This window comes from Cydia fagiglandana, chromosome 17, assembly GCF_963556715.1.
Source record: "Cydia fagiglandana chromosome 17, ilCydFagi1.1, whole genome shotgun sequence".
NCBI classification, from domain to species: domain Eukaryota; kingdom Metazoa; phylum Arthropoda; class Insecta; order Lepidoptera; family Tortricidae; genus Cydia; species Cydia fagiglandana.
In genome coordinates this window covers 1840570-1867482 of record NC_085948.1, presented here as the reverse complement: position 1 = coordinate 1867482, position 26913 = coordinate 1840570, and the positions used below count along the sequence as shown (strand labels likewise).

General features: G+C 38.5%; 5 protein-coding genes across 11 annotated transcripts in view; 2 read left to right on the top strand and 3 right to left on the bottom strand.

Annotated features, from left to right (window-relative positions):
- Nucleotides 1-9156, bottom strand: part of LOC134672788 (uncharacterized) — a 32931-nt gene extending 23775 nt beyond the window's left edge. Inside the window, exons 1-3 of the mRNA XM_063530733.1 lie at nt 8969-9156; nt 8418-8582; nt 7549-7692 (exon numbers count right to left, since the gene is read on the bottom strand). Coding sequence (XP_063386803.1) covers nt 7549-7692; nt 8418-8582; nt 8969-8979 — 320 coding nt within the window. The 5' untranslated portion in view covers nt 8980-9156. The remainder of the gene's footprint in view (nt 1-7548; nt 7693-8417; nt 8583-8968) is intronic.
- The window catches only part of LOC134672789 (RNA-binding protein lark), a 529293-nt gene that overhangs the window by 321310 nt on the left and 181070 nt on the right, over nt 1-26913 (bottom strand). The window lies entirely within an intron of this gene.
- Nucleotides 9377-11503, top strand: LOC134672783 (heat shock protein 60A-like). Its single transcript, XM_063530727.1, has one exon. It carries the CDS (start codon nt 9516-9518, stop codon nt 11241-11243), a length of 1728 nt encoding a protein of 575 aa, XP_063386797.1. The 5' UTR covers nt 9377-9515; the 3' UTR covers nt 11244-11503.
- LOC134672749 (tyrosine-protein phosphatase non-receptor type 13-like) lies at nt 13645-17493 on the bottom strand. Its single transcript, XM_063530692.1, has 2 exons — nt 17291-17493; nt 13645-16921 (listed from the first exon to the last, which is right to left on the bottom strand). The coding sequence occupies exon 2, from the start codon at nt 16917-16919 to the stop codon at nt 13752-13754; it is 3168 nt and encodes a 1055-aa protein (XP_063386762.1). The 5' UTR covers nt 16920-16921; nt 17291-17493; the 3' UTR covers nt 13645-13751.
- On the top strand, nt 18021-26884 carry LOC134672801 (vesicle transport through interaction with t-SNAREs homolog 1A). 2 transcript variants are annotated; one of them, XR_010099387.1, is made up of 6 exons: nt 18021-18220; nt 18311-18369; nt 20210-20327; nt 21824-22026; nt 23003-25946; nt 26096-26884. XR_010099387.1 is itself a non-coding variant. In XM_063530760.1 (5 exons), exons 1-5 carry the CDS (start codon nt 18127-18129, stop codon nt 23150-23152), a joined length of 624 nt encoding a protein of 207 aa, XP_063386830.1. In that variant the 5' UTR covers nt 18021-18126; the 3' UTR covers nt 23153-26884. The 2 variants fall into 2 exon arrangements, 1 of the variants encoding a protein (XP_063386830.1); XM_063530760.1 differs by having other exon boundaries at nt 23003-26884.

Here is a 26913-nt window from a genome sequence, read left to right as displayed (position 1 = left end):
TTTAACAATTTTAACACGTATCAGTGAAAGAACATGGGTCATTGTGGAACAATAAAAATTAATAATCATATATCCGTAAACATATTTTAATTCATTTATACATTTTCAATTTTATTTTAAGTTTTAATCGTGTGTCGATAGATGGCAGTAAATGTACCGTGACTACAAAATTTACTTTGACAGGACCCCTCTTTCTTTTTTTTTTTTTTTTTTTTTTTTTTTTTTTTTTTTTTTTTTTTTTTTTCTTTTTTTTTTTTTCTGGCTTACTCCCTGCAATTTTGCACAGGGTGAATTTGCCAATGTCGGTGTTGACTTTCACACGTGAGGAGAATGTTCGGTATAATAATTTTGCATTTTTGGGAGGATGTAGTTGGGGAAACCTAAAAACAAATAATTGTTATGAACATCACAGACAAACACATGACAAATACAACGATTAGCAAAGAAGCGGGAAGCGGATGACAGAACGTTAGTAGTGCCAACATGAAGGAAGTGGAAGAGAAGAAAACGATATATATAATATAGAAATATAGAGTATAGAATAAAACGAGTGTAGATTGACATGAATTATAAGAATTAAATTAGAAAAGACAAGACATTATTTAGAGTTTAATGTTATTTGTTTGTAAATATTTAATTAGAATAGAAGTTAGTTTAGTATCCATGTGGCAAAGTAGCGAGCTAAAGCATATAGGTCGTGGAACATTTTCGGGTAATACATCGTACAGCGAGTAGCTACATTTTGTACAAGCAAAGAAGATGTGGTCCAAGTTGCCCTCATCCAACCCACATTCACACAATGAGTTCGCACGGACACCAATCATAGCCAGAAATAACGGGGTACATACTTTGCCTAAGCGTAAACGGCAAATGGTGGATATTACCCACTTCGGAGAAGTACGGAATCGATAGAACCACGGTTTTCGAGTAATTCGAGGTTGTACACAGCCATAATGTTTACCAGTCTCCAATCTAGAAATATCCCATTGCCTCTGCCATGTATTAAACATATCAGATAGCGCACAACTCAACAGGTCAGTACTGTAAATTTCCTGTTTTAGTGAACCTATCTCAATCGCCCGTTTTGCCCATATATCAGCCATCTCATTGCCTCTAATACCACAGTGGCTTGGAACCCATCCGAGAACAATATGTAGGCCCCTCGATTCACACCTACGTAGCACAGCTTTAATTTCGAGAATCAATGGGAATTTGGCTTTAAATTTTAATTGATTGCCTACTATTGCCTGCAGGCAACTCCTACTGTCTGAGAAGATAATTGTTTTTTTAATGTTATGTGTGTCTGCATATTTGACAGCCTCAAGAATAGCAACTGCCTCACCTGTGAAAATGGACGCTTGAGGAGGACATTTAAATGGAAGAACAATATTGTACCGTGGAATCCACACCGCTGCTCCCACACATCTTGCAGGATCCACCTTAGAAGCGTCAGTAAAAACTGGTAAGTAATCTTGCCATTTATCTAAAAATTTATTAAATTTGTTGTTTGCTCCTGGATCATCTTTGAAAATTCCTATATCTAATATGACCTTTGGTGAGTATATTAGGGTCTCAAACGCCACTTCAAATAAAGGGTTAGCACCAGATTGATATAAACTGGGGTGGATATTAATTAATTTTGAAAAAGAAATTACTATTCTGGGAAAAGCTTTATATGTCCAATATCTGCTTTCAGTGACCTCCAGTGCCAGCGCCTGCAAGCGTGGAAGCAGCAAGTGGTTGTTGTAAGAGCTGGCTTTGATCAAGAACCTGTCGGCTAGGTATTGTCTGCGTAGAGACAACGGCGGTTCAACACCTTCCACCTGCATGCCATTTTTGGGAGAGGGAAGCATAGCACCTAGTATGATTCTTAAACATTTAGCCTGTATAAGATCTAATTTATCTAGGCCATCCTTATTACAGGGTTCCATTAAAAATGACCCATAGTCTATATGGCTACGTATGATGGCATTGTATAGTAGCTTCTGGCAATAAGGATGGGAGCCCCACCAGACACCTGACAATGCTCGAAGAATATTAATATTTTTCTCACATTTACCCAGTACATATTTGTGGTGTGTGGTGCCAGACATTTTATGATCTAAAATAACACCTAGAAATTTAACTGACTCTTTATTTGGAATCATCACACCACCATAACAGACATCTGCATCAGGCATGGTCCTTCTGCGACTGAAAGTCACTACACAGCTTTTTGTTGGCGATAGGGTCAAACCATGTTCATCAAGCCAATCCTTGAGGTAACCCAAAGCTGTGTTCAGACTAGCAGTGGCTTTGTCCATTGACTTTGTTGATGTGTATAGGACTAGGTCATCAGCATACTGCAAGATATTACAGAAGGATAGGACAGATTGCTCCAAGTCGTAGGTGTAGATACTGTAAAGCAGGGGGCTGAGTACCGATCCTTGCGGCAGACCATGCCACAAAGTTCGAGGTGGGTAATAGGAATTACCATTCCTAATTTTAATTGACCTACCCATGAACAATTTGGTGACAATATGTACAATCTTCGCGGGAATGCTCAGATGTAGCATTTTTGCCCTGAGCACCGGAAGAAGGACATTGTCGTAGGCCGCAGAAATATCTAGAAAACATCCCAGCAGATATTCGTTTTTTGAAAGGGTTAGTCGGATATCAGTTGTTAAAATATTTAAACTGTCCATTGTACTACGGCCCTTTCGGAAGCCAAACTGCGTATCAGCTAGAATACCCTTGTTTTCCACAAACCATTCCAATCTATTTTTAACCAGATGCTCTAATATCTTTCCCATTGTCGCGGAAAGAGCAATCGGTCGATATGAGCTAGCCTCGTCTGGGTTTTTAGATGGTTTAAGGATTGGAATAATAACTTGGGTCTTCCAGTCAACTGGGATCTCTCCCGTGTCAAAGGCATGGTTTAGAATACCGAGCAGATACTCCTGTGAAGATGAATTTAGCTTAGACAGGAAACAGTATGGTATGCCATCCTCTCCAGGTGTAGTATTTCTCAATCCACTAAGCACTAGACTGAGTTCTGAATATGAGAAAGGCATGTCCAGTGAGCTCAAGGTGCCTGACAGCGGGGGAAGTAACAAGCAGGATGCTTCAGGGACAGTTGACGGGGCAAGTCTATCTGCAAAGTCTGACAGCCAAGGAGCATCTGTGGTGGGCATAGACTCTGGTTGAAATGAACCCCTGAACCTCTTTATGTTCCGCCATACAAGTGATGGAGGGGTTCTAGGAGATAAGCTCTCGCAGAATCCCTTCCATCCTCTCTTTTTAGCCTTTGTTAGGAAGCGCTTTGTACGTGCAGAGATTTTTTTAAAAGAAATGTAGTCATCTAGATTTCCGGTATTGCTGAAAGTTTTTTCAGCGGCATCTCTTTCCTTAACGGCTGCCGTACAGTCTGCGTTCCACCACGGGGGTGAAGGGATTTTAAGTCTAGCAGGTTTCTTTTTTGGGATAAATTTATCGGCGGACTCTATTAACACATTTTTAAATTTTAAATATTTTTCATCTTGACCCATTTCGCTCGTGTCCCACTCTTTCATACTTTCCTCTACAAATAATGCATAATTGGGCCAGTCTGCTGATTGAATTTTGTGTTTTAAAAGAGGTTCAGGGGACGGAATTGGAAGAATAGAAGAAGGCTTCGTGATAATAATTGGAAAATGGTCACTGCCGAACGACTGGCGTAATACCCTCCAAGATAATAAAGAAGATAAACTAGGAGAACACACAGATAGATCGAGGACTGACTGGGGGTTCTGGCCTGGGTATACCCGATGCGTGGGAGTACCGTCATTAATAACTCCCACATTGATTTCATCGAATAAATCCAACAGGGCTGATGAAAACGCATCCGAATGGTATGACCCCCATGACATATTGTGACAATTGAAGTCCCCTAAAATCATAAGAGGAGGTGGAACCGATTTGAGAATAGACGTTAATTCATATATATCAACTACTTCAGGATGGGGAATATATATAGAGATGAAATTAATGCCCATAACCTTGGCAGCTACGGCATTAATCCCATCCGAATGAGGGGGGATAGAAATTTGGGCGAAAGGGTAACCGCGTTTGATGAACAACGCACATCCGGCGCGTCCATCGCTACGGTCTTCCCGAAGACATGAGAAGCCCGGCACTCTGAAAAAAGAGCCGGGGCGTAACCATGTCTCCGAAATGGCCGCAACAGTCACAGCATGATCGTTGATGAGCTGAATAAGGTCAGGTTTCTTTGGTATAATGCTTCGACTATTCCACTGAAGAAATGTGACCGGGGGGGCCATTATGGAACGTAAGTCTTTCCGCGAGTGTGATCATTAAGGGTGCAACGTCGTCTGGTAGGCAATCGCTCCACTTAGCGATTATGTTTGTCAAGAATTTTAGACAGAGCTCCATTAGGTCATCATTGGGAGTGATTCTATTGTAAGCAGAAGAATCTTTCAGAGCTTGGCCATTGGGCAGTTGAGGTGGGGGAGTTCGGACAATATTGTTGTGAGCTACTCTATCATAACCGGGGGAGAGAGAGACCCTCGTCCGGGGCGCTCGATATACGGTCTTACGATATGAAGTGGTGGACGGAGGGGTTGGCATGAAAGTATCAGGGTGGCATGGGGACTGGGAGGATCGTGAAGAGTCTGTAACCGGCTCAAACATGACTCTTGCTACATCTGAATATGGCCTGCGAACCGCTGAGAACTGTGCTGCTGCTTCTGCGTATGAGATATTCTGTTCAGACATGGCAAGTTTAATGGCCTTTTGCCGACCATATTCATTGCATACTTTTTCTGTAGCAAAGTGTCTGCCGGAACAAAATATACATGTCACATGTTCTGGAGCTACATTGCATCCATCACCGGGGTGTTTTTGTGCACACTTATAGCATCTGGCATCAGACCGGCACTGTGTTTGAATATGTCCGAACCTAAGGCACTTCCTACATTGAATAATTGGCAGTTGATACACTTCTACAACTAGTGAGGTGTAGTATGCGAAGATTTTTGATGGTAAAGATTGCCCTTCAAAAGTAACCACCACCGACTGGGTTGGTACCCAGGATGAGGAGCCATCATCTTTTGTCACCCTTCGTTGCAGTCGTCGAGCCTTAAGGATTTTTCCTTTACCTTCTTTGAGGTTTGTGCCGTTGACTAACTCCTCCATCGACCAATCCGAAGGAACTCCTCGCACAACTCCCATACGCGACACATGGTATGAAGGAATATCAGCTATAAACTTATGTTTGTCTAGTAGCGGGTGTTTTAAGAAACTGTTTGCATCAGCTGCTGTGGAGAAGGTTACTGCTACTCTGTTGCGACCTACTGATTTAATACCACCTTCTTTCTGGATATTATGAACATTTGCTTGAGTAAGCAAAAGGCCTACATTGATGGGTTTTAGAGAAGCATTGGAAGATGGTGCAGACTCTCTAGAGACATGAACGATAAATGGTCCATCATCTTCGGCATTGTACTCTCGGTATTTGCTGTCTAGACTGGGGTGTTTGTATAAATGTGGGTTGAACTCGTCTGAATTATTTTTGTTTAAATGAACTGTATTAATTTGACTTGTCTCGGCTGGATCATTTTTGTTTAACTCAACCACACTACTGTTGTTAGACTCCACTGTATTAATTGTATTACCCGATTGATTGCCGGCCTCTGACGGGTCGATTACAATTTTTTTAGGAGAAGGCTCCAGCTTGGTCGGTGACAAATCCAAGTTACGTTTACGTGAGACTGTCTCCCAGTTCATGTTATTATCATCAGCCTCGTCTGGAGGCTTCTCCTTCTCGTTACCCTCCATCTAAACGCCTATAGGATTAACCTACAGTATTATATTTAAATATACCACCACCTGATTAGTAAACAAGGAAAGTTGTTTTATTTAAGGAAATATAACCTAAAAACGAACCACTCACTCAACGCGCTACTCCTCCAAAAACCCCCTATACCCCCCCCCCCCCTATACTATCTACTATCCCCCCCCCTCTATACTATCTATTCTTTTTGGTATGACGTACCTAAACAGATATGTCTCGTCCGATATGGTTAAAGGTTGAAAATCATCCCTAACTTGCAAAAGGTAAACTTATCAAAATGTACGAAGACGTGCAATGTATCTTGTCATTTGTCTAAAGCTAATGCATGGGGAAAACCGTACGTGTCAGATACAAGGAAAACCATACAATTAAGGAACTCTTCGTGACACAGACGTCTTAGACACAAAACAGATAGGTACAGAAATCAATTACATGTATGTACAGTCATCAGCAATAGTATCTTACACAACTAGGGCCGCAAAAATATGTGACACGTTCTTATTTGGAGCGCAATAAGAGCGCGTCATATATTTTTGCGGCCCTAGTTGTGTAAGATACTATTGCTGATGACTGTACTTCACTTTTCATACCTACGCTCGGCGGTCGCTCTAGGGTTGTCAACTATGGCTTATGCACAAAAAACTATTGTGGTAGTGGCACTCGTATCTATCGTATCGTATCTCGTATCTAGTCGTTTGATTTATTGTTGAAGATGAAATGGGAAGAATAGAAATATAATGTAGATTGATTTCTGTACCTATTTGTTTTGTGTCTTAGAGATCTACAACTCATCTTTATCAAGATATTGATTGTCATTATTATAACTCTTAAAAATAGATAGTCAGAGTACACATGTTAAGCTTATCACAGACAAAGATCAATAAAGATAAAGGCTACTCAATGTCTAAAATACGATAAAACCTTAGACTAAAGCTTAGAGGATCAAATTTATCGGTCAAAATTTCATTTGATTCGAAATGGATTTGACAAATCGTTTTAATCTTCGTAGATAATTGATTAAGCTAAGCCTTGTTTACTTTATTACTTTCACCTTTTATTAAAATAGATTAGTTATTCGTAACTTGTTGAACGCTACGCTTATCGTGTGCGGCGCATAATTGCGAACCTTGTCAGAATGCAATAAGGTTAAAAATGGGGTGTAGCCGCGCGCGGCAGTTGACGGCGTTGGTGGTCGAAGGGTAAAATTGCGTTGGGTTGACTGCAATTATGAATTTTAGATTAATTATTGATAAGTGGAGTTGACAAGAAAACTACCGAGTGGACACCAAACATAGTGCGGCGTTACGGCAGACCTCGAAGGAGATAGCGACACGATCTTGACGGCTTTCGGAAATACGCCTTTTTGCCATAGGACGACACGCGTGGAAAGAGAGGGAGGCCTTTGCCCAACAGTGGGACACAACAGGCTAACAAACAAAACAAACAAGTAGAAATACATGCTATTTTAGTTTTATATCCTACTGGTTTCTGTAACACAGGTAATCATAGTTAAGGAGCCTATGGGAGGCGTGGATGGATCAAGTATGTTTTATCATTATATGAATAACTTTTTTTTGTTTTTTTTTTTATTTAGACATACCAGCATCAGCTGCCTGTCTAAAACGAAATAATAAATAAATAATAATTGAAAGTGTAATAAAAAATTAAAATAACCTAACTTAACACACTTTCAATAATAATATGTAAAAGGTACTTACACAGCTCTTGTCTCGAGTATCCTAGCATACTCGTCATTCCCGACGCAGCCGAAGTAAGTGCAGACACCAGGCTTCTTGAGAATCCACTGTGCAACACGGAGGGTATTCTGGACACTGCCGCCTGCTATGAACTCCGCTTTGTATCTGTAAGAGAACAGATTTAGATTGAAGAATTGAGAACAAATGAAATAGAAAATTCTTACACAATTAGAAATGAGGTTGGTGTTGTGGGTAGGCAACAATAAATTATATAATGGTTTTTTGCTTTTAATGGTTAGATAAATACTGAAATAAATAGAAAACATCCATAACTCACACACACATTGTGATTGATGGGATTTTAACCCAAGAACTCCAGTTTTATAGGAACAGTCAATGGTGACTAGGCTACAAAGAAAATTCTAAATTAATTACTGGATGTAAAGATGCCAATACCAATTCGATTTATTCCTTGTTATTTTCTCACATAGCTAGATTAGATTTGGGAACAAAGGAGTTAGAAAACTGGTTGTAATATAGACATATGGCGTTTTATAAAAAGGTTTGTTACTACCACCATGCTTAGAAGACATAATTGCTGCAAAAATTCATATTTTTCAATAGTCACACAAGTTCTTAATTAAATCAAACAAAGTGACTCTCTCACAAAGTTAGGGAAAAACACACTCTATAGTTTGTTAATACACAAGTTATAGTCGTGCAGACAGATAAGACTCACGTTTTCCCGCTTGCTTCTTGAGAACTAAAAGAAAGTTCATTTTAAGTTCACTATATCCCTTAAATATTTGATTTAAGTTTATAAAAAGTGTTAAGATAAAGAAACGGTTTGTAAGAAGAATTTTAAGATGGAGGAGGATAATAAAACTTACTTTTCCATAAGCTCTTTGTACAGTGGCATGTGTTTTTCCTCCGCCATGATGGCATCATCTGGCTTCATATCATACTTGGCGAGGAGGGCATCATCCACTGAAGCTGAAATATCCAGCAAAGGGTTCCCGATGCCCACCAGTAGACCCTCATCACAGTTGCATGCGCTGAAACGGATAAAATGTTTAGTCTAAAGTATAAGTAAACATATTACAAAACTTTTATTTTTTCAATAGTAATGGGTAATGGAATTATTTTATTTATTATACATGTTCTATAATAAGGTAAGAACAACGTTTATGTTATTATATTACGCTTATAATAACCCATAGACGATGTAAATTATTAGAATTAACACTGATTATAAACGCAATTTTTTACGCCTCTGATATGAATGTAATGTTGAACGTAGCCAAGGCTATTAAGTCTAATATTGTACAACAGCCTCTGAGACAGTACTGCATAGTAATAGCTATGCGAAAAGGAACATATTGTCGCCAATTAATGCAAATTAAGACAATCACCATGGAAGGAAGTTGTTAAAATAGCTCACCTTGTATTCATTATGTAATATTTGTATTTTACCGGCGTTAAATTAACTAAACTTAGCCGATTGCGAAACGCGACCGATACACTTGAGTTATCTGCGTAATCTGAGAATGAAATCACCGCATGTTTTTGTTGATAATATAAAATTTAAAACGTGGTCGCAACGCTCTCCCCCCTAACGCAGGAGATTATGTCAAAAAACTTGGACGTCAAAGTGACAGCGCACGGCTAGTGATGCGAATAAACTGAATAAACTGAATATACCGATTCAGTTTCAAACTGGTCGTGGCCATGTCGCCTAGCTTTATAATTCACAATGCTGCCAACTTTTGGATCAAAAGACATTCACTCGTACGTCTTTTGTCTTTGATTTTTTTCAATTCATTCACTCATTACATCACACAGCATTTTGTTAATTTTATTTCATTCATTCGCAGAGGTAACCTAGAACCGGCGGTCCATCACGTTTTGCGATCCCAGTGAGAAACTTCGAGAAGTAAAGGTTTGAACCCTTTATTTAAACGTTATATTCGCATTTATATCACTTCAAAATGTTGCGATTACCTCGAGTTGTTCGCCATTCCATCTCTTTAAACAAATGTCACCATAACGCCAGATTTTATGCTAAAGATGTGAGATTCGGTGCTGATGTAAGAGCCCTCATGCTGCAAGGTGTGGATGTCCTAGCCGACGCGGTAGCAGTCACAATGGGCCCGAAAGGCCGAAACGTCATTTTGGAACAATCGTGGGGCTCTCCGAAAATAACCAAAGACGGCGTGACAGTTGCTAAGGGAGTAGAACTGAAAGATAAATTCCAGAACATCGGCGCAAAACTGGTGCAGAACGTGGCCAATAACACCAACGAGGAGGCCGGCGATGGTACCACGACCGCCACAGTGCTCGCGCGCGCGATCGCAAAGGAGGGCTTCGAGAAAATCTCAAAGGGTGCGAATCCTATTGAGATTAGACGCGGCGTGATGCTAGCGGTGGACGCGGTGAAGGACAAGCTGAAGTCGATGTCGAAGCCGGTGACGACCCCCGAGGAAATCGCGCAGGTCGCGACCATCTCCGCTAACGGCGACACTGCCATCGGCCAGCTTATCTCTGACGCCATGAAACGCGTCGGCAAGGATGGTGTCATCACCGTAAAGGACGGCAAGACCCTCACCGACGAACTCGAAGTCATTGAAGGTATGAAATTCGACAGAGGATACATTTCACCATATTTCATCAACTCCTCCAAGGGTGCTAAAGTCGAGTTCCAAGATGCTCTAGTCCTGTTCTCTGAGAAGAAAATCAGCAATGTGCAGACCATCATTCCTGCCCTGGAGCTGGCCAACCAACAAAGGAAACCTCTGGTTATTGTTGCCGAAGATGTTGATGGCGAGGCACTGTCAACCTTGGTTGTGAACAGACTGAAGATTGGTCTTCAGGTAGCGGCTGTCAAGGCTCCTGGTTTCGGAGATAACCGTAAGGCTACCCTCAGTGACATGGCCATTGCCGCTGGTGGTGTTGTGTTTGGAGATGATGCCAATCTCATCAAGCTCGAAGATGTGCAGCTCTCAGACTTAGGACAGGTTGGAGAAGTCACTATTACTAAGGATGACACCCTTCTTCTGAAAGGAAAGGGCAAGAAGTCTGACATTGACAGAAGGGCTGAACAGATTCGTGACCAGATTGCTGAGACTACTTCAGAGTATGAGAAAGAGAAGCTGCAAGAGCGCTTGGCGCGCCTCGCATCCGGCGTCGCTGTTCTCCATGTTGGAGGCTCCAGCGAGGTTGAGGTCAACGAGAAGAAGGACCGCGTCACTGACGCCCTGAATGCCACCCGTGCCGCTGTTGAGGAGGGTATTGTCCCCGGAGGTGGCTCAGCTCTCCTCAGATGCATCCCCACCCTTGAGGCCCTCAAAACTGCTAACAGTGACCAGTCCACAGGAGTAGAAATCATCAAAAAGGCCCTAAGAATGCCATGCATGACCATTGCCCGGAACGCAGGCATTGATGGATCTGTAGTTGTTGCCAAAGTTGAAGACTTGGGACCCGAATTCGGATATGACGCGCTTAACAATGAATATGTTAATATGATTGAAAAGGGAATTATTGATCCCACCAAGGTTGTAAGGACAGCTCTTACTGATGCCAGCGGAGTAGCATCCCTATTGACGACAGCCGAGGCAGTCATCTGCGACATGCCTGCTGAGAAGGACCCTAACCCTATGGCTGGCATGGGAGGCATGGGTGGCATGGGAGGTATGGGAGGAATGGGAGGCATGATGTAAACCGCCTTTACAGTTTAACCAATGCATTTATGGAGTAAAAGGACTTATAGTGCATCACCCTTGTTAAGGTATTGAAATATCGTAGTCTGAATGTTATACAAATGTGAAATGAATGAATATTTTTTTTTTATTGAAAGTCTGATTGTGTTACAAATGTAGAAAGACAATTTTCTGTCTTTAGATTTATTTAGTTTTAATTTTAGCTTGAGAACTTGAGCGGGTGTTATTTTTAATAAAAAAGAATGTTATCAAAAATGTTACATTTATTTGTTTTATTCCTAATCCTTCTTATACATTTTATGAATAAAAGTAGCTTTTATTTTCTTGGCTCTATTCTTCCTGAAATAATCTGATTAAAAAAAAACTACCTGTTATTGCTTACTTATAAACTAACTTATCACTATCAGTTTAACTAATTCTGAACCTTAATTCAATGCAATAACGAACACTGGTGAGCATTTTGTCGTTAGTACAGTAGCCATAAAAAAGGCATGTTTAGATATTGTGAGCACCTTGGCCGCTAAGATATATCTGATGGCGACTGCCTGTAACATAACCTGTTACTACAGTTCCCAGTTGATTACTCTATTCAAGCTAAAAGCGAAAGTGAACTTTGTGACTTGCTGAGATATCCAGTTAATCCACTCCGTATTATCTTATCGTAAACTGTACGAATAGAAGTACGAATGTAAACCATACGAAGAAACTGTTCCTGAAAATTCACCACCAATAAAAATTTACCATCTGAATGGATGAATTGAATTAGCATAATTGTGTGGATCACCTAGCGGACCACCTATTACAAGCCCGGCGGGCCGCAGGTTAAGTTCGTTGGGCTAAACCGTTGAGAATTGAGGACCATGAAATTTTAAATATAATATTCTTAAAATGTTATTAAGCTCTAGGTTGGAGCCCCTTATTAAGGGATGAGAATTGGCTTGAAAGTTTCTAATCTAACCATTTCCACGCACACGAAGTCGGGCGGCGGAGGTTATAATTATTATAAAGACCGAACCGTTTCTATCGCGTGTTGCATAACATTTACAATACTATACCTACCCACGATAGTGCTCTTATCACCGTTCGTCGTTCACTTTTAAGTAGGGGGATAAATAAACTTTAAAGAGATAATTTGTGCCACATGTAGTATTTACGATACATTACTCTGCCTACCTACATAATAGTATCACGAAGTCGTAAATAGCGATAAAGAGCGACAGGTGTTAGAAATAGCATTAGGTATTACTTAAGTATAGAGATTTTAAAGAATACCTATATACCAGTGGCGGCACGTCCATAAAAGCCGATTCCCACCGGCTTGCCTGGTTTTGGACGTTTGAGCAGAGTTGTAAAGGAAATATGTAAGCCAAATTAGCCCCGACTTGCCCATGGATATGTTTGACGCGCCGCCAGCGCCACTGCTAGTTACATAAGAAACCGTCCACTTGCTGGCCGAAGAACGAAGAACGGTTTAAACGAGCAAAGTTGTTGTTTACCCATGGTTTACCCTCGTGCTAATATTGAGATGTGAGGACCCGAGTCACTCGAGCAAGCGAAAGGCCCCAAAATTTTACAACGGTCGTCATGTAGCCGAAAAAGTGGAATCTTGAGCGTTGCGAGGATTTCAAGGGACAATAGGCAAAGAAACTGATGCAGCTTTCCGATATATCTACGGTGGTGAACGATCTACTATACTGCTCACGTTATGTCTCATGAATCACCCTGTACTTACATACCTACTGTATAATAATAGTTGTTACGCGAAGACATGTTAATTCATGGGAGAACCTACATAAAGGTTTTATAGGTAACGGATTCCTAAAATCTTGCTACTGAGCATAGAAACTAGCTGATTCTTAAATTTTACATTGTGCGGCAATATCATACCGGCAGCATGGGAAGGAAAAATGTGTTACATACATTTTGTTACATAAGACATAAGTTATTCAAATTCTCATTGTTATTCAACGACATTATACGTTAAAACTGCGTAGTCTGTCGCATTGTTAAAGTTAACTACTTAATTCTTGACTGGTGCAAACCATTCGCTGCACTTGGATTTTTAACTTTTTGCGTAGAGAGAGTTCGCATACGACATCATGAATAAGAATTGTTTTCAAACAATTATGATGGGCCATCAGCACGCACTGCTGTTGAACTGAATTAGCATCTTCGTGAAGTTAGTTTACTTAGTACTTAATGCGTGCTCTCTACTTGGTGGGTAAGCCAGAGCAAATTTGACTCGTTTTGCACGAGTCAGCGATCGTTTTTAAGTTTCTATTTTTAGATGTATTGTCAACTATATAGTATAGTCTACACCTACAGTTTAGTCTGAAAGTTAGATTAGATAGTTTATTCCTGACAGTTTTTCGTTTAGGTTGGTAAGAAAATACAGGCCTCGTAAAAATAAATGGCATTTATTAATTTGTCTCCTTAAATCTATTGATAACATTCAACAATACGTATTAAATACTTGTATCTTACATTGTCCTATATAAAGGTAAAAGTTTATAAAAATATCTGATCCTCATCTAAATCTCCAGTACCGTATATAAAATGTCTTTTAATAACATTATCGTCCGCTATTGCACTCCCGGTGGGGTTGTTCTTGCAAGGGGTGACTGGGTATCTGACAGGGCCCAGCCATCTCCTCCCAAGGCCATAGTTTCTTGGCAGCGCTACGTTTTTCGAGGAAGAACTTTTAATAGACTTATCTAAACTGTCCACAGATGACTGGATGGATTGTAATGAGTTTTTCATATGGTTATCTAAGTCTAGATTGACATCAGCGGGTATGCTCATGCTGAGCGGTCTTCGTTTTGGTCTACCATTAGGTATTTGACCCCTCCAAGTGTTAAACTTCGTGCCTTTTTTCTGGGGAGTACTTTCTTGGGAAGAGTAATTTCCTATGTCAGATTCTTCGTACACTTTTATCTCCGAGAAACATTTCTGCAGGTTACTTTTTATGGGAGTGTTCTGCCGGCTCGCCTTGTCCTGCATTCGACTTATTACTTTCTCTTTCGTTAGTTTTATTAAAGCGTAAATTGTCTTTAAAGCTTCTTCGTTAAGTAATTCATCGTCTGTTATGTCTCCATCCAGAGCAACTGTGCTATTTGCAATTTCTTTACCTACTCTTGGTTTTTCCGACATACCCGTAATATCAAATTTTGACTCCATTGTGGAATTCTTCAAGTTTTGTAGAACAATTAATTCTACGACTTTCGGTGCCGATTGTAGCATTGATAATGCTTTATCGTACTTCACGTTGAGTAAAGTATGTCCGTTAACTGATATAATTTGGTCCCCTGGAAGAAGTTTTCTACATAAATCAGCTGGGCCACCTGAAGTGATAGATTTAATGTAAACATTGCCATCAGAGCCTTCAGCCACTTGCAATCCCAAGGCGTTCATTTGATCCCTTTCTAAACTAGCTGTTACAAAAATTCTTTCACCTTGAACACATTCCATATTATCTAGCTTTTCAAATAGAGAAGTGTTTATGCAAGAATCATTACTGACTGCATTGTAGTTGAATGCATCGGGATAGACCTTAGGGGATTCAAGTACGTAAGCGGTTGCTGTATGCGTCAGCTCTTGATGATATTGTCTTTCTGGCAACAGTTTCATACTATTCACATTGCAATGTTGCCTCAGTTCTAAGTCATCTGAATCACTCTGGGTCGTCGTTACATCGCAATCTGCTCTGACGCAACTTTCTGGTCTGCGATTTGGTTTGTCCACAACCGACTTCATTCCATTGAATACTCGCGTGCCCATTTTGACTCCACGTCTTCGTGGTAAGCTACAGCTTTCGGATGAGGAGAATCCGTCATTGGACGTGTTTCCTTGGTTGGAGCAATTCGTCAAATTCTCTTCACTAGGTTGCGGAGAGAGTATCCTTCTCAACAATTCTTCTGTGTTAGGTTTCGCATTTTCCTTATCCTGAGTCTTCTTTTCTCCAAAAATATCTACCCTAAACCTCCGTTTAACGGGTCTCCTGGTTCTTAATTGGTTTCTTACAGCCAAGTTATAACTGTCTTCGTAATTGCTGCATTCAGCTTTCTTGGGAGTGCCATCCTTATTCAAAGGGCAGCTTAGTTCGTCCGATAAATAATTGATGAAGTCCTCTTTTGCATACAACTTTAAATATAACCTGTGATGCAATGATGCTAGCCAGAATGTAAAGTAACTTTTATTGTCGGTCATTTTTAACTTGTATTTAACGCCGATTTTGGATAGGCCTGAGTGTGAGTTAGGCATTATATATAGGCTCTTTTTGTTGTAATAGAATGTGTGTATATGATGCCACGGCAGGCTTTGTAGGACTATGCGGTTGGTCGTTCCTGGTTCATCAGAAATGTGGTTGCTTCGCGAGTAAAGGGTCACGCCTCTTGGTCCAATCGAGAGCCACACATCGCGGCAGAATCCATCTCTAGTGGCCCATATAGCTGAGTAGAAATGAGCTCCATAGTCCCTAAATGTCTGTGCTAGTGTAATGAAGTTTATTATAGCTTTATTCCTGTCCAATCCTCTTCTAGATTCATGTGCCCTTTTCATCTTTAACTTGACATCTGACATGTCATCAGTAATGGCAGTTTCTGGCAGATAATGTTCAAGTAAAAAGTAATCTGCCGAGCCATGTTCTCTATATGAGAATTCTCCAAACTCTATGTGTAAAGCATACCCTGCTAATAATATGAGATTCTGCATCACTGAAGTTAATTGGCCCTCCACAGTTGCTCTTCTTAGTTGTAAATATACTCTGTGTCTCCATTCCCCACCTTGGATGTTCCTAGCTATATTTGTGGGTAAGAAGAACTTTATCCTCAAGAACACTGTTAAGGCAATTTCTTCTTCAACAAACTTCTTCTTGTTACCAGTCTTATGCCAAGCTTCAGGGGCAATTTTCTTTATTTTATAATCATCTGGTAGGAAGACAAAGTCGCCACCTATCAGGATGGCAATGCCCAACATAAAATTGTGCTCATACTTCTCACTGTGAACCAGCGCTTCAAAAAGTTGTCCAGCTGTTACCACATTAGGATCACAAAGAATCTCCACCTTTTGCCCATTAAGGAGAACTACAGTTATGACCCGCTTCTCCGAGATTGCTGAGACAGTCAAATCCATATGTTTGGCAGGCTGAGAGGCCCGAACTATAAACTCTGGGCCCACACATCCATCTTTCCCTTTACTGACTCCTCCTGCTTTGTATAATCTCGAAGCAGCTCTTTGAACAGGTTTTCCTCTCCTAAAATTTGTTGGCTGTTTTCTGATACCTTTGTCCACAGCAACAGAAGATAAAGATACTGCATTATTAGAGATATTTGGTTGTTCTAATGGGCTTTTTCCTATTTCCAAAGTGGAATGAGCGTTAGTCAGACCACCCATTCTCGCATTGTCAAATAATTGGAAAATCGAATTTCTATTATGCTTGGATACTCTACAGCTTGGAAAGGGTTCCCTTTCATCAGGGGATTTGATGAGATCGACATAGCTACGTGGACGGATACTAACTTTTAAATCAGTATTTGTACTTGCTTCATGGGTTTTAGAATATCTAGACTTAGTATCTATGGAATGTGCTTTTTCTCGGCTGTCTATAATTGGGCTCAGGCCTATGGAAGCGGCTGAACAGGAGCTACGACCTGAGTCTTCATCGCAGCTTCGAAGCATGGCTGAAATTTAAAAAAAAAAAGGTAATATAATATCAAAACATTCCTATTATTTGACAATATGATCATTAACAATCTACAAAAAAAACAGTCAAATAACGCAAACACATGTTAAATAGACCTTGCGATCATTACCGCTCCCACCTAAGCATAATGGATGAGAGATTTCCATAAATGGTCATTATCACATAGACGTCTAATAAATATTCAAGATCTTCAAGTCACATAACTTCTGGTAGGGAAAGTACGTGAGAAAATCTTAATGAACTTGCCTTAAATTGTTAACCCAATTAAAATGACTAATAAGCTAAAAATGCCAACAATACATGAATAACAGATATTTGAAAACATAAATCAGGAACAATAACTTACTTGATTTTTTAAATATTCCTAACGCCGATGATTCATTGTTCCACTAAAACTTCACATGTTCTTTACGAGAGTTGTTTCCTTTCACTTTCATTATCATTAAAATTAACCATTTCACATAAACATCGAAAAGTTGTCGGTTTAGTTTGATTTTGTTGATAAAGCAAATTACAAAGCGTTCAACACTTGTTGCTTGCACTTGCTCGACTCGACTCGCTGGGTAGGTGGTGGTGGTGCTTTGCTTTGCTTGCGTGCGAAATGAAATGGCATTCAATAGAACAGTGGGAAAGAACGAGACAGGCTAACTGTTGATTTTTGAACATGTTTTAAACCTATATAAATGAAACATAAATCGGAGCTTATAAAACAGACAAATTAGTGCTTTTTTGATGCATAATTAATTAATTATTATAAAAAATAAAAGCATTTTTCTGTTTTTAATCTAAAATGTGTCAAAATGATGATGCAGTATCTAAACGCAATTTCAAATAGTGTTACCAGCTTTATATTTTTCTAACATTCAGTGATAATTAAAAAAAAATTGAAATTAAAGTATTGACTTTAAACATCGTGATATTTGTTTTAATATCACGATGAAATATACGAACAGTTTTATTTTGAATTAAAATGTTTTTGGTTTGTAATTTATTGGTGTAATTTTACTTTTGTTTGCTTACTTTTATTCATAAACACGTATTTTTTAAGTTTGGTGTAGCAACTTTAGTATTCAGCTGTCATGATGTGTTCGATGATGGTGTATTTGTATTACTGCAATCCCTGAAAATTAATCTAAATATATAAATACGGGTGTCTAATTTTAAAAAGAAGCTTTGGTTAATATGGCTACGTTGATTCAATCTTACGAGCAACAGTATTCAGTGCTTACTGCGGATATAACGTCTAAAATTGGACGACTCAAGTTAGGCCACGAAGGTATGTTTTGAAAATATCGTGTGAAATTGTATTGTAATTATGTATACATGTTTATATTCTCCAGAGATTGATTATATTATATTGTTTTAGATAATCGCGATCAGCTGACACGGGAAATTCAAGCAAATTTCGAGGAAGCGAATGATCTTGTGAGTATAAAATAGAATTGCATGTTTTTATCTCTGTGTGCATTTTACTTTCACGCAGCCTCATGATTTGCGGGCGATAACTTACTTCAGGTTATAAATAAACAGGTTTATTGTCATTGCACAAATGTCCTTGCGTTAACCAGAAATTACTTGAGCTAAATGAACCTACAGTCTAAAAGTAATGAATTTGGAACTTTTTACTGTTAATGTTTATACTATTTTTGGCCGAAAACTGTGTCACAATTTAACGCTTCAGATGACATTTAATTTTTGAGTTGTTGTCACAGAATAAATAATAGTACTACTGTACAGAAAGGAAACTTCCTACAAGAGCCAAGACTGAAGTTTGACAACAGTTCAGGCTCGAATCATGCTGTCCATATATTAATATGGCACTGTCCCTTTCGATTATTTAGGGTTGTCAAAATTTAAGTATCTATCTTATCTGTGGTTGTGCATGCAAAGGGACGTCAAGTTATGCCAACCCTAATAATTGCTGGGAGCAATGCTGAGCTGAACGGAGCCGAGTTTGCACAAAGTCAGGAGTGTCTCCTCACTACGTGCTAAATGTACAATGTAAAATTGTAATGAATTTGGAACTTTTTACTATTAATGTTCATACTATTTTTGGCTGAAAACTATGTAACAATTTAAGTTTTAACTCTGAAGGGTTAGGACATAGTTCATTTTCAAGTTGCTTGAAAGATACCTAACTTTAGAAATTAAAAAAATAACATCATCCTTTATTTAACCTTTTCTTGATACCACTATTTACTGTGTAATATGTTTTACTTGGCCAAAAACATGTGAATATAATCTGAGTTTCCTGTAACTGGCATAATTATCATTACATTTTCTAAGTTGTAATATGCAAACATATAACATATTTAAAATGCATATACAGTAGAATCCGCTTATAATGACATTGAAGGGAAGTGATAAACACGTCATACTAAGCGGATGTCATATAAAACATAGTTGTACAACTTCTTATTTTTGTTATGTTTTCCAAATTAATTTCAAATTCCTTTGTGACAAATGAGTTTTATTAAACTTGTAACAAATATCAACTTGTCACTGAGAATCAAAACTAAAATACCTTACACGCCACGAACGCACCAAACGTCCTCGCAGGGAAAGACGTGGTGACGGCCACGAAAACCAGCGAATGTGTCAATATAACCGGACATAATTTCATGGAAATAGGACATTTAGGTCATAGTAAGCGATTTGTCACTATAAGCGAAAGTCATCTTATCCGAATTTGCCACAAAGAATTTTATATGAAAACCAAACTTCGCACAGTAATTACGTCATAGTAAGCGGTTGGTCAGTATAAGCGGAGTCATAATAAACGGATTCTACTGTAGCTTACTTTAAATAGGTACAGACAACTGTAAAAATATGGGTGTACTTACAAATCATCTCAACAATATGTCCCATAACTCTTATGTCAGTGCATTAAGAACTATGGGACATATTTTTGAGTAAGTTCTCTACACCCATATTTTTACAGTTGACTGTACCATACAACTAGAATTTTAAGAGTAACCCTCAAGGATATAACAATGGCCGTAAGTGGCCGTTAATTTACCAACCGTTACCGTGACCGTTATTCAGGTCTCTCATCTTCTTCTTGCTTAAGAATGCGTCTGTAAGGGTGGTATTCCATCTGTCCAATGTCATTACGTCTCAGTCTCTCATCAAGCAAAATGTGAGACAAAATACACATTGGACAGGTGGAATACCACCCCTTGCATTCATCCCTGTTGCATCCACCATTATTGCTTCGGAGGCGTGTGTCTGCTAGTTAATTTACCCACATATTTTGTGCTTATAGCTTGAGCAGCTGGAGCTGGAGTCTCGCGGCAGCGCCGGTTCACGCGTAGCCGCGTATCGGGCAGAATTACAGCGCGTTCGCGATGAGTATCGCTCTGTCACTAACAACGCTGGAGGGTGTAAGTATATTACGTTGTGCTAGCTTGAGCAGCTGGAGCTGGAGTCTCGCGGCAGCGCCGGTTCACGCGTAGCCGCGTATCGGGCAGAATTACAGCGCGTTCGCGATGAGTATCGCTCTGTCACTAACAATGCTGGAGGGTGTAAGTATATTACGTTGTGCTTATAGCTTGAGCAGCTGGAGCTGGAGTCTCGCGGCAGCGCCGGTTCACGCGTAGCCGCGTATCGGGCAGAATTACAGCGCGTTCGCGATGAGTATCGCTCTGTCACTAACAATGCTGGAGGGTGTAAGTATATTACGTTGTGCTTATAGCTTGAGCAGCTGGAGTTAGAGTCTCGCGGCAGCGCCGGTTCACGCGTAGCCGCGTATCGGGCAGAATTACAGCGCGTTCGCGATGAGTATCGCTCTGTCACTAACAATGTTGGAGGGTGTAAGTATATTACGTTTTCTCGTGTACTCGTAATAGTTATTTGTTTTACAAGGGGGCAAAGTTGTTGTTTAACCGCTCGTGCTAATATTGATACCCGAGCAAGCGAAAGATTCCAAAATTGAACCACGAGCGTAGCGAGTGGTTCGAAAAATGGAATCTTGAGCGTTGCGAGGGTTTCAAAGCACGAGGGTTAAACAAAATTTGCCCCTGAGTGAAACACAAAATTTTTCACCACACCAACCCGAAGCAAATATTTAAAGTAAAATATCAAACAAAATCAAATCCAAATGAATGTTATTAAATATTTATCATCCAAAATCATCATTTAAAAGTCAATTCTACCAGAAAACAACTCAAAATTTGCATTTGATTACTTTGCCTCACATGTGAATAAAATGCAACTTTGCTATCAGTTTTTGAAATGCAAAGTAAGCCTTTCCGAGCTGGTGTGGTGAAAAGTTCATTTTTAAAGTAGGCTGCATAAAATCACTTTTAATGCTTCTAATGCTTAAAGTAAAATCGTCTAATCATCTAAAAATAAAGACAATACCATAAAAAAATATTGTATTGTCAAATACAATATAATCAACATCAACAGTCGATCAGATATATCGGAGCGGCCAAGGTGTTCACAATATCTGAACAACCACTCTAACGCCTTGACAATAGAGGCGTGCTCAGATATTTGTGGGCGCCTTAACCACTCCAATATATCTGATGGCGACTGTATACCAAACAAAGGAAACAAATTAAGCATTGCATAGATTTAATACGTACTATTTCTAAGTTTGACGATCCTTTTGTGAAATTCTTAGTGTTAAATTTGATCTGTATAATAATCCAATGTTATTATGGAATAATATTAACATCAATAAATTGCTCTGATAATTAGATTAAGATTAATTACGATTCATAAGAGCTTGTTGCTAGGCCTACATGAATAAAGTATATTTTGAGTTTGAGTAAGGCAGGGAGCTACGGGGTATGTTTGCGCTGAAATTATATTGTTACGAATTTAAATATTATAAATTCCATACAATTTTTTTGTGATTTAATTTATTTTTCAGACACTGACACAGAGGAAAACTTTGAAGACTGGACATCAAATGACCAGCGACAGAAACTCCTGGACAACACGGAGCGGCTAGAACGAACAGGGAAGACTCTCACCGAGGGCTACAGGGTGGTCTTAGAGACGGAGCAGATTGGAGCCACCGTGCTCCAAGACTTGAGTCTGCAAAGGGAGACTATAGAAAGATCGAGAGGAAGGGTAAGATTACTTCATATAACAACTATTACTAATTGTTTTAGTTTTAAGTATTAAAAATCGTTTTAAATGACAAAATGTATAAATGTAACTTTCAGATTGTCCTACCTACCAACTAGTAAAATAAATTGATGACAACTTATCCGATAATACTAAAATAGATATTGATCTTGAACTTATTTACCAATTTTCTACTTACCTACCCTACTATAATCTAAAACAATATTGATTTTGTTTGGAAGACTGGTAAATACAGTTTAAGTAGATATGGCTCATAATTACAATTTTATTTTTTCTTTCTGCGGTTATTATGTATGTTAACATTATATACCTACTCATTAATGAACCTCCAGGTCTGTTTCTTAAGTATGTTACGTACACTACATTGTACTAAAAATCCATTTGTATTATGTGACTGTTTGTGTTCTAAATAAATAAAAATAAAAATAAAATAAACTATTAAAACCCGATTATGGTGTGGTGTGTGCTTAGCACATAATAGGGAAGAGTGAAGAAGATTGGGGGAGGCCTTTGCCCAAAGGCACACAGAAGCGGTTACCGTAGAATGTAGAATAAGGAAAGCTGTAGATATAGTATAAAAAAGTACCTTTTCTGAAATAAGGCTATAAATAAAAAAAAATGGTGTGGTGTGTGGGTATACCACCATTAATATTTATTGTCAAATGTTATTCGTCAGGATTCGCGTCGTACTTGCTACGGTCATTCCGACGAAAATGTAATTCGGAAGTTAGCCAATAGAACTCCTCGGTGGAAAAACACAAATACATTGGGTTTAGGTTCATAGTCGTAGAGTACTCGTAGTCAAAGTACTAACAAAAATGATCTCAGTTGGACCTTAAATAAATGAAATTGAATTAGAAATATCTCCAAAATTGAAAGAAAAAAAAAACGGAACACTCGTCTATCTGTCTGTAAAATGTTTGGATTAATTTCAATTAATTGTAACTATCATTTGCAGCTCCGCGAAACAGATGAGCAGCTAAACCGCTCATCCCGCCTGATGAACTCCATGATAATGCGGGCGCTGCAAGACCGCTTCGTGCTGGTTATGGTCTTCCTTGTCCTCGGTGTGTTGCTGTGCATCAGCCTCTATTTCTATGTCACGTAACAACTGTCTGTTTTACCTTGTTCCACCTCCAGACTTAGCATAGTCGCGCTACCCCCTCTGCCACGCATACGGTAATTTTACTCCATGTTCGAGTCGAAATCTTTGTGTGACGTCCGTGTATTTGAACGGACCAATCACGGCACAGGATTTCGCTCACCTCGTCCCGCGCACCCCCGCATTTTTGGCATCATCGGTTGCATGAAATAATTGCTCTAAACTCGGTCTAGAGGATTCCTAGTCTATGCCTTGTTCACTGCGGTAGGGGGCCGAAAGACCCCATGTGAAGTATGGTTAATTACGAGTTACACTAATTGCCGCAGCGAGGGTGCCTTCGACCTTCGACCGCCAAAAATGTCAACTGACGCGAGCGGCCACAGTCCAATACATAGAATAAGTAATAGTACTACCATACAGAATAGACACTTCCTACAAATCCGAAGTTTGACAGCGATTCATGGTCGAATCATGATATCCCTTCCTAACTTATGGCACTATCCCTTTCGACTATTTAGGGTTGTCTAAATTCATGTAATTATATTCCGACTTCGCAAAAAATAAAGCTAAATTTTGTTGTTAATGATGAGAGAGAATTTCATACAATTCTGCCCTTCTCGTAGCTATATTTATTCATAGTTTTTATAAGAATATATGTAAATAACTTTAATACCCAACTAGCAAAAAAGTCTCAGATTGCGCACTTTATAAGAGTAGTGAGCTTATAGCGCTCTTATTTTTGTTTTGAACTTGTCATCGCTCTTATATTAGTCTTAGACAAGCTAATACGCACTTTAGTAAGTTTAGTCTTATTACCTAGTCTTATATATGTATATAAGAGCATTTTATAATACCATTATAAGCCTCTCGCTCTTACAATAACATTTACTAAGTCTCATTGAACTTGAGAGTACCTGGTCTTATATCCACATTCTCTAAGTTCATTTGATCTTATAATAGACTTTCTAAATGCTATTATAAGAATGTAAGACTAATATCAACATGGCATAATACTATTATGAGCCTCTCGCTCTTACAATAACATTTACTAAGTCTCATTGAACTTGAGAGTACTTGGTCTTATATCCACATTCTCTAAGTTCATTTGATCTTATATTAGACTTTCTAAATGCTATTATAAGAATGTAAGGCTAATATCAACATAGCATAATACTATTATAAGTCTCTTGCTCTTACAACAACATTTACGAAGTCTCATTGAACTTGAGAGTACGTGGTCTTATATCCACATTCTCTAAGTTCATTTGATCTTATATTAGACTTTATAAATGCTATTATAAGAATGTAAGACTAATATCAACATAGCATAATACTATTATAAGCCTCTTGCTCTTACAACAACATTTACGAAGTCTCATTGAACTTGAGAGTACCTGGTCTTATATCCACATTCTCTTAGTTCATTTGATCTTATATTAGACTTTCTAAATGCTATTATAAGAATGTAAGACTAATATCAACATAGCATAATACTATTATAAGCCTCTTGCTCTTACAACAACATTTACGAAGTCTCATTGAACTTGAGAGTACCTGGTCTTATATCCTCATTCTCTTAGTTCATTTGATTTTATATTAGATTTCTAAATGCTATTGTAAGAATGTAAGACTAATATTAACATAGCATAAGAACACTGTAAGTAAGTACGTACTTTTCTGATCTTACTAAAGCTATAATAAGATCAACAGCAGCACTTTAGTAAGATATTAGAGTGATATAAGATCAAGACACTTATATCACAATAGAGAAGATCAATATCAGATGGTTTGATCTTAAATCGTTTTTGGGAACACTATTGTTAGTATAAGTATTCAACATGGCCACATCATTTGTATTCAGAATGCTTAAAATACTCTAATAGTGCGCTTGAAAAATGCACCTACATCAATGGCTGACTATCAATACAAAATAAAGAAATAAAATAATTATAAAAATATTCAAATACCATATTTGAGTAGGCGCATAAAGTTTGAAGTGTAAAACAGGGTCTACTTTACAATAAATAATATTTTCCCATGTGAATACTTACCCTGAAACATAAACAGACGATGATAAACAGCACGTTATTATATTTAAACATAATTCATAAAAAGTTTGATAAACACTTACACTAATATGTTTTTGTCACGTTGCAGTTAATTTCACCCGTATATTTATACTTCACAAATAGAATGTTTCAAACCAAAATAAGCTTATTTAGGCTTACAAGATTCTAACGTTCGACCAATATAAGCCTATGTAGGCTTACAAGATACTTACGTTCGACCAATATAAGCCTATGTAGGCTTACAAGATACTTACGTTCGACCAATATAAGCCTATGTAGGCTTACAAGATACTTACGTAAAAGCGATATTAGCCTAAAGCAGCTTAATATAGTTTTGAAAAAGATTACTGTGAATGCAAACAACATTCAATTAGACTGATATTAGAACGATATTAAAATAAATACGCTTATGCTTTGTGCCCAAACCCGGGCTTATACGATGATATAAAATCAATATAAGAGCGACAAAATTGTAGTCTAGAGACTGTTGTTAGCGTGATTTTGCTAGTTGGGTATGTATATCAATCATATAACTATGTTAGCTTTTATTTATATGGACCGTTGAGGTGTTGTATATAATGAATGTGTTTAAAAATGTTTGTTTAAATGTGACGTTCCATAACGAGAATAGAACTGGCCCTTATTTTATAAAATAATAAGGGCCAGTTATATTTTATGTACCTACTTTATTGTCATAATCCAAAATTAATATATTATACATAGTCTATATCGTCGGCTGACAAGCAAAAGTCACTAACTAACACCATTGAAATTATTGGACAATAAACCGTGTTACAAGTGTAATAAAGTGCATTGTTACTTTAATTTTTGATAGTACTTAGTGACTTTTGCTTGTCACCCGACGATATTAAGTCTATAGACTTAATTTATTTATATACGCTGGTAGCGTTCATTAACTGCGATCTCCGCTTACCATCAAGCGAGCTGTTCGCTTGTTTGTCACCGTCATGGTATGAGAAATTACCTAATAAAATACGTCGTAAAATACGTTGTACGTCGACGTCAAAGATGTTTACACTTTTGCACATTAACTTAATGTAAACATATCTTTGACGTCGCCTGTATACTTTGCGTTGTAAAGAATGGTACGCCATTGCTAAGCATTTTGTTTTTCGTAGGTATGTAAGACTGTCTTAGATAAATTAATGTAGATAGATCTTGATATTTATACAGTATGTGTCTGACCATGGGGGTTTAATTCCAGGGCTCGATTCTACTCGCTAAACTGAGCTACTTTTACTATGGAACCAACCCTAAAATCGGAGACATTTTTGGCTTTTCCATAGAAAACGTCGACATCTGATCAGCCAAAATGTATGAAAAAGTAAAAATAAAATCGGGATTTCGGGGTTGGTGCCATAATAAAAGTAGCTCAGCCGGCCTAGCCAAGGTTACAATCGCTATCGCTTCGACAACGAAAAGCTTTATGTCTCTCTATCACTCTTCCATATTAGTGCGACAGTGACAGTTGCGTTTCGATCGCCACGGAGCGTGAGCGATTGGCATCTTGGCTACGCGGCCAGTTTAGCGAGTAGAATCGAGCCCTGGATTTAAGACCCATGGTCAGTAACACCCTGTATATAAGTGAGTTATGTTATTATAAGTTAAGTTATTATTATCATTGAAATACAGAAGGCTTTTAAACCAATCAGTGTTTTAATCATAGTAAACGGAAGA